General features: G+C 39.7%; 1 protein-coding gene across 1 annotated transcript in view; it reads right to left on the bottom strand.

Moving 5' to 3' along the window:
* Positions 1 to 16,110, bottom strand: part of DPYS (dihydropyrimidinase) — a 99,537-nt gene that overhangs the window by 35,790 nt on the left and 47,637 nt on the right. The window contains exons 5-7 of the mRNA XM_027561340.1: positions 11,985 to 12,141; positions 11,052 to 11,193; positions 9,452 to 9,594 (exon numbers count right to left, since the gene is read on the bottom strand). Of these exons, the coding sequence (XP_027417141.1) occupies positions 9,452 to 9,594; positions 11,052 to 11,193; positions 11,985 to 12,141 (442 nt within the window). The remainder of the gene's footprint in view (positions 1 to 9,451; positions 9,595 to 11,051; positions 11,194 to 11,984; positions 12,142 to 16,110) is intronic.

Genomic DNA, 16,110 nt, shown 5'->3' with positions numbered 1-16,110 from the left:
AATGTATGATACATGTGTGGTAGGAAGAAAAATATAGCAGGTGCTTAGTTAGAAAAGACTACGCCTTTCATACAACCACCTCCCCTTGGTGCTTATTTTTTGCCCAAATCCTAATGCTTAAAATAAACTGTGCTTACTCTGGCAAAGGCAAACCATCAGTGATAGATGGGTTACTGTGATCTGTTTCTAAGCTGCTTTTATTTTATAATTTGGAAAAAAATGCAGTTATTAGTAGTGAAGTCCTTGGAAATCATTTCTAGTTCACTTGAAAGGTTCAGTTGCATAAGAACATGTTTAAATAAACAAACTGGAATAAATAGTAGAGAAAATTTTATCCATATGTAATCAGCAAGCTAGCTTTTCTCACGTGTAGTCCAAAACTTTTTAAAAGCAAATATCTTCTGAAGGTCACAGAGTGGATCTTAGTGGTTTGTTGAAACTGTTTCACTGCAAATAATCTCTTAAAGGAGTCAGCTCTAGGGGCACATGAGTTCTGATTTAATCAGGTTATCTTAGCCAAAAGAATCCATCTAAGCATCTTCATTTTAGTCCTTTTTGCTGCGAGTTGCAGGTGTGTAAGAAACACAAGAGATTGAGCTTTCACATGATTTTAGCATAATTTCATGTAATATTAGTACTGTACGGTATATGATCTCATATAATTTTAGTACTGTTTAGTCTGCTTTTGAATCACAATTATAGTTAACACTAGCTCCCACTTATTTAATCAATTGACCATCTACTGCCACTGACTACCTACAACTACTGAGCACCTCCTGCATGCCAGGCACTACATTAATTATGTACACAGCATTTAATTATGAACATTAATTATGTACAGAGCATTTCAAATAGTTTGTTTTTTATTTGGTTTATTATACCAAGCATTTTATGTACACTATCTTAAACACAGCAATGCTATGAGATTAGACATCATCATCATCCCTATTTTACAAATAAAGAGACTGAAATTCAGAAAAACTAAATAACATTCCCAAGGTCATACCCAGTATGTGGCAGACAGAGAAGGAACGAACTGCCAAGGCTTTCTCTTTACAACCTGGTTCTGCTCCTGCCGCAGCAGGTAGGCTAGATTTTGTGTGGACTAGCAAAAGTCATTTATTCCTCAAGATACTTTGCTACCATTTGCCAGAGAACTGTCATAATTGCTCTATAAATCTATGGTAGATCTACTACGTTGTGGGTGCTTGGATAGCTGTGCGAAAGCAGAGGCTGCACGACCTTCACCGGACGCCATGCTGCCCCCGTGAACGTCTGCAAGGCAACCCAGTGAACAATCATGGCGTAAATCATCCTCGTTTCCCATCGCCCATCTGGTACAAGGCTTGGCCCTCTTCCCTCCACCCACAGGATGTGTGCTGCAATAGTGTGGGTTTGGGGACTAGAGGAGGCGTGAGTTATAAACAGTCTTAGAAACAGGCATTAAAAGCAGAGCCTTCAGGCTGACCAGCATTTACAAGCAGAGACGCGGTAGCTGTGTTTGTGTGTCTGTGAATGTGTGCTAGTATGTGGGCGTGCTGACACTCCTTTTGAGAAGGAAAAGCATAGTGTACAAATTAGTTAAATGGTACACAATGTCCAACCTCAAGGGGAAATGCCCGGTAGCTTCCATGAAATAGTCACTGATGACACAGCTGTAATAATCAACCACAGTCACCACTCTTTACCAAAGGGCACCTTACTCCCTATTTCTTGTTTTTCCCCAAGTCCCACAATCCCCACTGCCCAAGGATGAAACCATCATTCTTATCCTGCTTTCTTTCACACACAAGGCCCTCTCTAGATCTAGGAGGGCACTTTCATAAGCTGCAAGTCATTACTCTTCTCTGAATATAGTTAAATTCATTTATCTCTATCTTCAATGAGAAAGGGAAGGAAATTAAGCAGGAAAGACAGCACAATGCCTTCAAGAATGGCATATTCAAGGTCAAAACCTGCAATAATTGAATTTAAAAAATAATACACACAAATAACTGTGAGCAAAGTATGCCTGCTTTGTAAAACACAGTCCAGGCTAGGAGTCTTCATGAAATGTTCCAGTGTACACAATGGGTTAGCTGTGTGTTTGTGTGCTTGAGATTCTGTGAGATACCCTGCAGCTCATAAATACTGAAAAGGGACAGTTGCCATAGTAACTAAGTGCTATTTAATGAATACAGAAGAACAGAAGCTCATAGGATAGTCTTAAATTGTCAGAACCTGAGTTACTGCTGCTGCTATGGGCTTGCAAGTAACTTACATGCCATCTTCACTAATAAGGTTTTTAACAAGTTGGCCAATTTGACTGGTCTCTGTCTTCACCACGTAATACTGAAAGATTTTGTCTTGACATCACATGAAAATCACACTCTGGATCTCGTGCTCCTGATTCTAAGTTCCAAGATATCCTGCAGAAATGGGCCAAACATTTAGATTGGCAACGTGTCCAAAATTTGAAGCTCTGACTCAAGTTGTGACGTGTTAGGACACATACCTCTGTAACAAGCAATAGACCCCGGCTCCGTGGGCTGTCATGCTGCATACAGCAGACTCTTTTTTACTTCCAAAAAAGGTGAATGCTCCATAAGCACGAAATGCAGTTTGTTTTGATTGTGCAATGACACAGAAGAGCTATTGCACTTGATTTTTGCAGAAATTTTTACAGGCTAGCAACGTCTTAGGTAATCTTTCATCAGGATGTCCAAACCGTCTCTACAGACTCCCACTGCCAGTCCTGTCTCAACATCCATCATCACATGTCAGATTCCTCACTCTGGAATCATCTGGCTTTTTACAAGTTTAAAAGAAAAAAAAAAAGCTTGGTGTACTGCTTTTCTTTCTCATCTCCCTCAGTCACTTTAATGCAACCCATTTTTAAGGTTACAGATTGTGTTGCAAGCATACTTACCTCACATGCCATTAAAAAGTAATGAGAATTAAAAAAAAAAAAAAAAAGAAAGGAAAACATCTATGTACCATGAAGCCAAAAATCATTAGCAAGTGCATCCATCCTCCAGGGGCTGGCTTGTTCTTGCATAACCAGCAGCTAGATTGGCCTCGTTGGGGCCCCTAGCTCAGGGCGGGCTGTGCGCTCCCCCTTCAGGCTCTTGGGAGAAATGCACATTGCTCTCATTTGACATAGTGGGGCGATTGCTTTTGCTAAAACCTTTTGAGGAAATTTGGAAGGAAAATTCTGTCCAATCTCCAATGGTGTGGTTAGACAGAAAGCTTTCACATCACCAGCCTTCAGATAATAATAAAATCATGTAAAATAAGAAGGGATATGTTGAAAAGAAAAAACCTATAGATACATCTATTTGTTCATTTAATTAAATAATGTTTCCCCACTAGATGAGCTCTATTTAAAACTGTAATAAACAAAATTAAAACTGGAAGAGAGGCAGCCCACGGCCTCCTCATCCTTCTGCTCCCTTCCACATCTTGAACCTGTTCTTTCTGCCTTGTAACCCCAAACCTTACCTGCCTCCACCCAGACAGACCCTCCTATCCATGCCTCGGTTTATCTGACCTCCATGTTTAATCCGACTTTCAGGTCAGGGGTCTTGCCTGGAGAATTCCATGGACAGAGGAGTCTGGCAGGCTACAGTCCATGGGGTCACAAAGAGTTGGACACGACTGAGCGACTGACACACACTCAGGATTAGAAGTCTCGTTTTCTCTCTCTTGATGGTGGGCCTGTAGGTCTTTTGCCAATGACTGCACTAATACAAGAAGGATCTTTCTTTCTCTGAACTTCGGTGGTGCCTTGTTTTTGCCTAGCATGCGGTATTCTTAACACATTCCTAGACTGTCAGCTTCCCGAAGGCAGAGCCTGGCTCTTGTATAACTTTGACCCTCATGCCTGTCTCTCAGCGCCGCTCCTTGCTGAGTGAATGCGTGCATGAACCAGGAAGATAGCTCTCTGTTAACTTCATTTTCTTTTCCTATTATAAGAGTTGCTTAAAAAGCTAATTGCTTCCCAACCTCAAACTAAAGGGGACACAAGGAAAAGGAGACCTGTTATCCAGTTCCTCCTCCTTTGCTCAGAAAATCCTTTATCCTTTATTCATCTCTGTTCATTCATTCTTTCAACAATTATTTATTGATAACTTGCAGTAAGTTAAAAGTGTGAGGAAATAATGTTCTCCTCACTTTTCCTCTCATTTAATCTTTGCTGAAGAAAATCTTTCCCATTTTCCTCACCAACCCTGGGATCAATTTGGGTCTCCTAAATTGCAGGCAGATTGTTTACCGTCTAGTCACCAAGGAAGCCCCTCAAAGACAAGAGAGAAATGGAAACACTCTGCGTGTTGACTGTCCTAATTCCTAGCCATGTGGACAGCCATATGCAGGCCAGTCCCTGTGGATCTTCTCTTTAACCCTTCTCCGGGATATCTATCTCCCGTGGTACCAGCCTTAGGAGTCTCCTTGGTTCTTACAATGTCTGAGAATGACACCAGCTCAGGTGTAAAGCACTGTCTTCCTTAGACAAGTGGACAAAGAAAAACGACCTGAACTCCAGGTTGTGAATAATTCGCTTCCTTTACTTACACATATATTGTTGCTTGGAAGATATTTATAGGCTGTGATTATGTCTCTTTGAGTCATGTTTTTGGACTATATAAATTTAGACCACTCTCTCACCAGCGTTAGCTACCGATTTCTACAACATTCTTTGTCCTTCCTTTCCTATTCACTTGTTTCAGAGTAATAGCCTATAATGATCCAGATGTTAAGTTCTTATTCTTTTTAAAGATCTATATATTACTTGCTTAATTTCCCTAATTTCTAGCCTAAAATAACTAACTTAAGGTCAAGCCAAAAAGCCTCTGTGCTTTTAAGTTTCTCTCTACCACTTTTTTTTTATCAGTTCTCTAATATTTCTTATATAATACCTGTCCTTCACTTTATAACAGTAATGATAACAGAAAATTAAATATTTACATTTTTATATATGTGTCTTTTGGGGAAAGGTTATATATTGGCCTTTGATTACTAGTTCTGAGTCTTCTCTCTTGATGTCTGCTTATTGTATATAACTAAAGGCTAAGCATAATGAAAACCAGCACAGCCTGAGAGCCTGCTGTGTAGGTCTGATCCTAGGTCATCAATGCTAAGCTGCAGGACCCAGGCATATCATTTAAGGTCTCTGAATGTCCACTCTCTCATTTGTAATGAGATATTGATAATAATTATTATGCCTACTTCAGATGGTTTTTTTTTTAGAATCACATAAGAAATGCGAAAACGTTCTATAACCTAAGAAAGTGTTACACCAAAATAAGATATGTATTACTATGGTTATTTTACATTTATCTAGTTTGGCTGGTGTCATTCTTTGCAATACTTTTTTATTTTTAGGTGTTCTCAGCTATTTTGCCTGTGGTGATCAGGGAGGCAGATGAACTACTGGGTTCTATTTCTCTGACTCTCAGAATCTTAAAAAAACAAACAAACTTTTCTTATTTTAATGTCCTTTTGAAACACAGAGAAATGTTATCTTTACTTGGCAGGATGTACTGAAATGATCTAGCTCTCTTTGGATTTCTTTGACTTATATCTTACTTCTCCAACCCTTTAAGAATTTTCTCTAATCCACAGTCAGAATTTTTTGCACTATCATTATTCATCTTTTTCAATGTGAAAACTGCAGAATGTGAGAAATGGGGTCGAATAGGTGGTTGAAGAGGAGACTCCATGAATAATGAATCTGGAAGAATACAGGCATACCTTGGAGAGAGGGCAGGTTTGCTTCCAGAGCACTGGAATAAAGCGATTATCACAATGAAGCAAGTCACATGAATTTTTTTGGTTTCCCAGGGCAAATAAAAGTCATGATCATATTGTAGTCTATTAAGTGTGCAATAGCATTATGTCTAAAGAAACAGTATGCATACCTTAATGAAAAATTATTTTATTGTTAAAAAAGGCCTAACCATCATCTGAGCCTTCAGCAAAGTCCTAATCTTTTGGCTGATGGAGGGTCTTGCTTGGATGTGGATGGCTGCAGGCTGATTAGGATGGTGGTTGCTGAAGGCTTCGGTGGCTGTGGCAACTTCTTTTTTGTTATTATTTATTTCTTTCTGGTTGTGTTGGATCTTCACTGCTCTGTGAGGACTTTCTCTAGGCAAGCAAGCTTCTTCTTGTGGTGGCTTCTCTTCTTGCACAACAAGGGCTCCAGGGCGTGCAGGCTTCAGTAGCTGCCCCACAGCTTGTGGGATCTTCCCTGACCAGGTACGGAGCCCGTGTCCCCTGCGTTAGATTCTTAACCACTGGACCACAAGAGAAGTCTGGAAATTGTCTTCAAATAAGGCAACAATAAAGTTTGCTGCAATGATTGGCTCTTCCTTTCATTAAAAAAAAAATGTCTCTGCAGCATCATGCAAGACTGTTTGATTGAATTTTACTTACAGCAGAACTTTTTTCAAAATTGGAGTTGATCCTCTCAAACCCAGCCTCTGCTTTATCAACTAAGCTTACAGAATATTCTAAATCCTTTGTTGTCATTTCAACACCTTCGTAGTAACTTCATCTCAAGAAACCACTCTCTTTGCTTGCTCATGAGAAACTACTTTCCATCCATGAAATTTTATCATGAGATTGCAGCAATTACTTCATAACCTTAGGCTTCTAATTCTAGTTCTCTTGCTATTTCCACCACATGTACAGTTACTTTCTCCTCTGAAGTCTTGAGTCTCTCAAAGTCATCCATGAGGGTTGGAATCAACTTCTTCCCAACTCCTGTGAATGTTGATATTTTGACCACAGCCCATGAATCAAAATGTTCTTAACAGCATCTAGAATGGTGAATCCTTTCCAAAAGGTTTTCAACTGACTTTGCAGATCCATCAGAGGAATCACTATCTAGGGCAACTATAGTCTCACCAAATGTATTGCTTAAACAATAAGACTTGAAAGTTGGAATTATTCCTGATCCATGGGCTGCAGAATGGATGTTGGATTAGCAGGCATGAAAACAGCATGAGTCTCCATCAGAGCTTTTGGGTCACCAGGTGCAGTCATATTTCAAAAGGAATTTTTTTTTTTCTGAGAAGCAGGTCTCATGAGTGGACTTAAAATACTCAGCAAACAGATGTACTGTCATCCAGACTTTGTTGGTCCATTTATAGAGTAGAAGCAGAGTAGGTTTAGCATAATTTTTAAGGGCCCTAGGATTTTCAGAAGGTGAACGAGCACTGGCTTCTACTTAAAGTCACCAGCTGCATTAGCCCTTTGTAGCTTTGAAGTCAGGTATTGACTTCTCACTAGCTATGAAAGTCCTAGGCGGTATCTTCTTCTGATATCAGGAATATATAATGTGTTTTCATTTACATTGACCATCTGTTGTGGGGTGTAGCCACCTTCACGAAATATTTTTGCTAGATTCTCTGGATAACTTGCTGTGGTTTCTACGTCAGCACGTGCTGCCTCACCTTGCACTTTTATGTGATGGAGACAACTTCTTTCCTGAAACCTCATGAACAAATCGTTGCTAACTTCAAACTATGAATATTCTTCTGCAGTTTCCTCACACCTCTCAGACTTCACAGAATTGAAGAGAGGTAAAGCTCTGGATTGGAGAAGGCAATGGCACCCCACTCCAGTACTCTTGCCCGGAAAATCCCATGGACGAAGGAGCCTGGTACGCTGCAGTCCATGGGGTCGCTAAGAGTTGGACACGACTGAGCGACTTCACTTTCACTTTTCACTTTCACGCATTGGAGAAGGAAATGGCAACCCACTCCAGTGTTCTTGCCTGGAGAATCCCAGGGATGGGGGAGCCTGGTGGGCTGCCGTCTATGGGGTCGAACAGAGTCGGACACGACTGAAGCAACTTAGCAGCAGCAGCAAAGCTCTGGATTAGGCTTTGGTTTAAGGGACTGTTATGGCTGGTCTGATCATCTATCCAGACCACTAAAACTTTCTTCATATCAACAACAAGGCTGTTTCACTTTCTCATCATTCATGTATTCACTGGAGGAGCACTCTTAATTTCCTTCAGAAACTTTTTCTTTGCATTCACCACTTGGCTAGCTGTTTGATGCATGAGGCCTATCTTTCAGCCTATCTCAGCTTTCAGAGTGCCTTCATCACTAAGCTTAATCATTTTGAGCTTCTGATTTAAAGTAAGAGACATGAAACTGTTCCCTTTCCTTGAAAACTTAGAGGCTGCTATAGGGACAGGGAGGCCTGGCGTGCTGCGATTCATGGGGTCGCAAAGAGTCAGACACGACTGAGCAACTGAACTGACTGAACTGATAGGGTTATTAACTGGCGTAATTTCAATGCCGTTGTGTTACAGGGAATGGGAGGCGCAAGAAGCAGGGGAGATACAAGCGAATGACCATCGAGTAGAGTAGTGAGAGCATGCACAGCATGTATCAAATTCATTGTCTTACACTGGCTCAGCTCATCTCCAAACAATTACAACAGTAACATCAAAGACCACTGATCACCATAACCAACACAATAATAATGAAAGAGCTGGAAATATTGCAAGAATTACCAAAATACGATGCAGAGGCACAAACTGAGCAAATACTGTTGGGAAAATGGAGCCAACAGACTTGCTCCAAGCAGGTTTGCCACAATCCCTCAATTAGTTAAAAACACGTGTCTGAAGTCCAATAAAACAGGGTTTGTTTGCATAGACTTTTGTTTACCACCACATAAACCCTTTAAACAAATGTCTCTTGGTAATAGTAGACGGTCTTACCTATCCCCATTTACACACACACATGTGCATCGACACGCACTTGTGCACACACATGTGCAATGTGAAAGTATGTGGGGTTTTCTCTATTAACAGCTGCAGAGTTTATGAAAAACACGATCAGGATGCAGATGTTGTCTGCATCAACATCTTATCAGGAGAAATTAACAAAGCTTCAGTCTCTACCGAATGCTTTTCTGAGTTGGTAGAATTGGCCAAACCTGCCATACTAACATAGAATTATGGAAATTGGAAACAAAAAAGCCGGAGTCTACTGGGAACGACAGGCTCAAGATGAACTGAGCTGGAAAATGTGGCTAAAAGTGACATCCTTTGTGCTGGAATTTTTCTATCTGAAAGCTTGAAAAAGGCTATAATTATTTCGAGTTTTCAATGCAACCCTTTTTAAACTAAGCCTTTCCTTTTCTTCATTGCTCTGTACCTTTCCTCCCTGTGAACTCAGGCGCTTGCCCAGCACTGAACTGGGAAATTCACATTGGTTTTATACACATATGCATTTCCACAGAAGGTAAGCAACACAACTTTTGCATCTTCTATGCCAAAGAGAACAAAAGAATGTTTGTACAGTCAAATCTGTACCCTGTGCTTATAATACCTGAGCCTGCCTAAATAAATCACCGAAGAAGAAATGGCTGATTAAGGCCAATGAATAATTTCTTTGCAAGTTAGTGCTTTTTCTCCATGGAGAGGCCAAGTAATACAAAAACTTAGGCTTACCTTGTGGCTTTTGGGTCCCAAATCACAATGTCAGCATCTGAGCCCACAGCTATTCTTCCTTTTCTTGGATAGAGGTTAAAGATTTTCGCTGCATTTGTGCTGGTAACTGCCACAAACCGGTTTTCATCCATTTTGCCACTGTGCTGGAAAACAATTCAAGGAAGAAAATACATTTCTTTTTCTGATAAATCATAAAACACTAAAAATCTCTTATCGATAAAAGCAGGAGACTTGTATCTCTTAGAACCAAATAGAACCACACCTAATTTTGTATACTGTGAGGCCAAACACATCTGTGAATACTGATAAATCTTAAACAATCATTGTGATAATGATGGGGATGAATGGGGTTAAATTTGGAAGCCTGAAAGTAACTTTTCAAAAACCTATCAGCTTAACAAAACATCTGCACAAATTTTTCCCATTCTTCCCAGAATCACAGAGAAAAGAGCTAAACATTGGTAACAGGACTTCCAATTCTTTATACTTCCACTACCTGCTACATTTACGATCTGGATTATTTACTGCAGACCTAAGATTTATAGATAAGATGTATAAGATAATCATGTAGATATTATATAGAATACTACAGAATTAAAATAAGATAGGCCTATAAATCAGGTGACAAGACTTTTAAAAAAAGAAAAATCAGCCAAGAGGTTCAGTTTTTGCTCTACTAAAATCTACATGAACCAACAGTCATGGACAGTCTGCTGCAAGAGATTTTAATATGGACACATTTCAGTGGGATGTGATCCTTCTAAAATGATTTTTTTTAATGTTGAGAGTTTATCCCTATACACACTTATATGGCAAGAGCATCCTTAAGGTCTGTTTAATTATCAAAGGGTCTTTGCCTCAAAAAAAAAGTCCAGAGATGTGATTACTACATCATTGAAGGGAGGGGTTCTGAGAGATGGATGAGGATGGCATGACATTGGGGACCTCAGGTCCTACCCAGCAAGTCTTCACTGCTGATCTTTACAACTACACTCGTCAGCCACCTGGATAGGCTCATGTATGAACATTTAGCCATTTGATTATTCTTCATCCTCAGGTAGAAATTTCTAAACTGTGAAATTAAAAGAAAATGTCTGTGCTTTGGATTTATGATTTATGTGACCTCATACAGTAGCTTTTTAACCATAATATTCAAAAGTTCTTTAAAAGGGACATTTATGTTTTTATATGAAAAAGGGGTACAAATGTAATAAAAACCCTTCATGTCTTTTCAATCATTCCAAGTGTTTATATCAGTGACACATGAGGAACTGGGATTCACAAACATGGAAATCAGATAGAAGGGCTATTAGATTTCAAAGACTTCAAAAACAATCCTCTTGGTACCCAATCTAAACTTATACTCTGATGTCTGCACCATGGTGCAAAGCATCCTCTAAACTATGCAGAGAAGAAAAGTATTTTTCCTTATTATCTGGGGAGATGGCATGGAGGTGGTGATGCGGCAGTATTCCCAGTGGCCACTTCTGTGAAAACAATCAAGAAGCTTCTCATGAAGTCTTCTGGAACTTTGGTCCTAAAATAGACCAGATCCTCATTGAAGAATTCACCAAAACAAACTGAATTCCGTGACACTCACCACGCCTTTTTCCCATATTATCGACATCCGGTCCTCAACACCATTCACTCCATTGGGAATCTTAGTAAAATCATCCTTCCCAAGAGCTTTCTGGCAGCTGTTGAAAGTACAGTTGTCAGACCCTGTGGTGGTTAGGTCATCGCTGTAAAAGAGACACACATGAGAGCAGGGGTGGGTGAGGAGATAGAAAATGTCAGGAGGAAACTACCATACCTTTCTCTGGTACCCTGACCCCATTCTCAACTGAAACTCAGAAAACCGCAATGGAGAATGAGCAGCTTTTCAAGGCTGGAAGGAAGTGGCAAGTGAACTCTTGTACAGTCTATTGGGAAAAGCTCTCTGTTAACTCAGATCTGAGTATCTGTGAATGGGGAATGTCAAAATATCCACGAATGGTGTATTCATCAACAAAAATGATCATAATGCACCCCCCCCCCATGCCAAAAAGCATCTGTAAATGGTCTGAATGGTCTTTCATGGGGATAACCTGCTCTGAGGGCAGGATTTTGTCTTTTACCTGTGGCTCTTCCCTAGATCATCATCTTTTGTATCTCTACCACAGGCATATCCAATTCCTGGGTTATATCAACATGGAAAATACTTAAGAATATTCTGTCTGATAAAAATAGGGCATACGGAAGAGACCTGGCCCTAAGCAACAAGAGATAGAAAAGACAACAAAAAAATCAAAGCAGAGGAAAACTTCAGGAAAAATGATCTGATTTCACTGTGGTCAGGAGAGATTTTGACACCACATCATAACGTAATGAAGCCAATACTTTTTGGTCCCCAACTGCAGGACTTCCCAGGGCCTGTCAGGTCAAGTAGAAGTTGGTATCACACAACCTCCTATACTCAAATCCTTCACATTTTAAGACTTGAAAAACATCTTAATTTGGCAAAACACTTCACAGTCATCTGCTAATTGATTACTTAGCCAATAGATTCATGAGGAAGTCAGGCGTTGAAGGGTCTGGTCGCAGGGGTGGACCCATAACGTGATGGGCGGCATGGAGCCATTCTCTATCCCAGTGGTGAGTGCCATCCGTGCCGAGACCTGCTGCGATGGGTTCTCCGTAGACCACCTTCCCTGGAAAGTTCAAAGGAAGTGATCAGCACCTCCATTTGCTCTTAAGAGATCTGACTGACAAACACCTAATATCAGTCTCCCTGTCCTAGCTAAACCATCATGTGCCTTTGTCTTTCACCTCTCCAGTGGCTCTAGATTGAAAACTAAAATCTCCTATTCACTGAGCCTTTACTATGGTCAGTAAAACCTTTACTATGGTAAATGTGCATTGCAGCTTGTGGTAGATGATTGCACCCACTCACTGATACTAGGCTTGGCCTCATGACTTCCTTTGGCCAATTAAATATGAACAGAAGTGCCACGTGCTGCTTCTGGGCAGGAGCTATTAAAGCCACAATGAGTCTTGTCATGAGACCAGTGGAAGCTGCTTCTTCAGGTGTGTCTCAGAATGAAGAGAATATGGAGCAGAGGCAGAGCCAACTGATGATGGATGAATGAAATACAGATCTTTGCTGCTCTGAGCTATTGATATTTTAGGTTAATTTGTTACTGGAGCATAACCTAGCAAAAGCTGGCTGATATATATGCCATTTTAATGGAATCTTCTCAAAAACCCTGTCTGGAAAATGCTATTATTATCTCCATTAAAGGAAGAGTCTTGGGCATATATTTAGAGAAAACTATAATTCAGAAGGATATATGCATTCCCAATGTTCGCTGCAGCGATATTAACGACAGTCAAAGCATAGCAGCAGTATAAGTGTCCACTGACAAACGAAAGAAGAAGATGTGGTACATACATACAATGGAGCGTTACTCAGCCACAGAAAAGAATGAAATCACACCATTTGTAGCAACACGGATGAACCTAGAGATGATCATACCAAGTGAAGTAAACCAGACAGAGAAAGACAAATACCACATGATATTGCTTCTGTGCGGACTCTTAAGAAAAAAAGATACAAATGAACTTATTTACAAAACAGAAATAGATACACAGACATAGAAAACTTAGGGGTTCCCAAAGGAGGGATACATTAGGAGTTTAGGATTAACAAATGCACACTCCCATTGGGTTAGCCAAAAGATTCATTCAGGTTTTTCCTAACAGCTTATGGAAAAACCCGAATGAACCTTTTGGCCAATCCAGTATATATAAAAAATACATAATCACCAAGGACCTACTGTATAACACAGGGAACTATATTTAATATTTTAAAATAACCTAGAAGGGAAAAGAATCTGAAAAAGAATATACATACATACTATATATGTATGTATGACTAAATTACTTTGCTGTACACTGGAAACTAACACAACATTGTAAATCAACTATATTTCAATAAATAAATAAATTTTAAAAGGCAAGGCTAAGGCTTGTAGAGTTAAACAACCTCTGTACAGTTAAACTACAACTCAACACAAGTTGGGGGAGGAAGTAGGATCTGAATCCAGGCGTTTTCATTCCATCAATCCTAATCTCTGCACTATACTACTCTGATGATAATGACAACATAGAGCCCAACCACAAATAGATTGATCATCTTTCCACACTCTAAAGGTAAAAAAACCTCCTCTAAAAGCTTAACGTTAAATAAAAGAACACTCAGATAATAAAATTGTAGCCAGAAATGCATATTTATAAAATCATGCAAATGAGACTATCAAAAGCACACAATATTAGAAAAGTTAATAGCGCATAGTGAATTTAAATTTAAAATCAGAAGCCTATCTCTGATTAGCATTTGTCAGCACTATAATAGATTCTCTGGCATCCACCTGATCACATCCAAGCTGTCTTGAAGGAGAATACAGAGAAGAGAGAAGCTGGCATCCCAGTTACTTCACTCTGGTTAACCAGATGCCAGACCTTAGTTAAAATCCTGATATACAACTGAAATCCACTGATGTCCTCAGAGAGTCCTGACAGCGGATGGCCACCAGCTGCCCGAGTCGTGCTGAATTGGAGCGTAGCATACTATTATCACACAGATCATTTCTCCCCCAAACAAGCCATTTTCTTCCAGTGAGCCTAGGAATTTGAAAAACCCTGAAAACAAAGCTGCTTGAAGCCTAACCAACTTTGCCTCTTAACTAACCCAGTATCAAACCATGGTCAATGAAATTTATCCTCTGAGAACTTTCTGTTGTTTAGTCACTAGGTCGTGTCTGACTCTTGCAACCCCATGGACTGTAGCTTGCTAGGCTCCTCTGTACATGGAAGTCTCCAAGCAAAAATACTGGAGTGGGTTGCCATTCCCTTTTCCAGGGGATCTTCCTGAACCAGGGATCAAACCCAAATCTCCCGTGTCTCCTGTACTGCACTGCAGGCAGATTCTTTACTGCTGAGCCACTGGGAAAGCCCTAAACTAAGAGGTAATGCACTATTTATTGGAGAGATAACAGGACAGACAGGGTATTTTATTTGCAGGTAAAAGAGAACTTCCTAGTCCAAGAGAACTCTTAACGGATAGTTTAGACAATGAGAAACTCAGATACTTGATCTGCAATAACTTTACAAGTTGCCAACTCAGGATTTTTCATGGTGCTTCGTCACAGAGGAAAGATTCTTATCACATGTTCTGTTCAATCATTTGGCCCATCAAGGTGGTATGGGAATATAGTTCCAAAAGTTCTACAATTTTAATAGCTCTCTGGAAAAATTAAAAGTGTCAGCATCTACCAGGAGTCTGCCAGGGTTGTTTTGAAACCAGATGACAGGCCATTTCCTTGGAAGGGCTTAGCACCTTTAAAATGTGATATGCCACTTAACAAACTCTCCATTAATAGGGCTATTTTCAACTGACTCCCCATTAAGTATCTTTAAATACTTAAAAAAAGTAAAAATTCCTAATTACTCTTCCCTGTATTTCACAATGGTTCTAAGACACTTTCAAAAGGCTAAACAGCAGGAAAGCAGTGAAAAGAAAACAAGGGGCCTAGGTAATCTATAAAGTGAAAAATTAAACTAGATAATTCAGCATAATGGTGGGTTCTGTTATTTGGGAGCCAAAAATAAAGTAGTAATAAAAAATATAACTTATGTATAGCTCTCTGGAGTTTGCAGATGTAGACTGAAGATCATGTATCTTATTTGACCTTCATGGAAACCCAAACACTGGTTTGACAGATAAAGAAGCACATTCAGGACTTCGCTGGCTGCCCAGTGGTTAAGGCTTTGCTTTCCAATGCAGGGGGTACAGGTTCAATCCTTGGTCAGGAAGTTAAGATCCCATATGAGTCATTGGCCAAAAACCCAAAACATAAAGCAGAAGTAATATTGTAACAAATTTAATAAAGATTTTAAAAATAGACCACATAAAAATTGAAAGAAAAAAAATTGACCCCCAATAAGACTAATTCATCCATGACACAGGAGTAAGTGGTACATGAGAATTATAGAACCCTAGTACACTAATAACATACCACACGTAGGCACTATGTTAGCAGGGAAAAGTATTATTTTTCATTTCTTGGTAAAAAGCATATATATTTTCAAAAGTCAACCATAAGATCTGTGGACTTGGTTAAGCAATTTTCCAATTTCACTTACTGGTTTGATTTACTATACTTAACAGGTTGGTAATGAAAAGTCTTAGATCTGTTCTCTCTTGATTATATTCGAGAGCAGATGGTTTCAACAACCCTTGGGAGATAGTACATCTCCATCACTAATGTCCTCCCACTGCCTCAGCAAGCTTCACAGTATGTTGTACTCTGTCTCCCCATGCATGTTCTCTCCTTCTTTCTCCATCCTTTGGCTCAAAACCAACAAAGAATCTGCACTTATGATGCAATCTCCCAGTTGAAGGAGTTCTACTCTCTGAGAGATTCTTAAGATTTCTAAATAATGAAACATGTCAGATCAACCCACACTGCCCCCATCCCTGGCCAGACAACACTAATAAAATCACTGTTTATTAAATGCAAGTGAGAAAGCAGATGTTAACATCTTGTCTACGTTTGGGAGCTGCATTTAATCAAGTCACGGCATCTTTTAGAAAAGGTTGAAAGATGCAGAAAAGCTGG

The sequence above is a fragment of the Bos indicus x Bos taurus genome, chromosome 14 (assembly GCF_003369695.1).
Source record: "Bos indicus x Bos taurus breed Angus x Brahman F1 hybrid chromosome 14, Bos_hybrid_MaternalHap_v2.0, whole genome shotgun sequence".
Classification (NCBI taxonomy): domain Eukaryota; kingdom Metazoa; phylum Chordata; class Mammalia; order Artiodactyla; family Bovidae; genus Bos; species Bos indicus x Bos taurus.
This window is presented reverse-complemented; position numbering and strand designations above follow the sequence as displayed.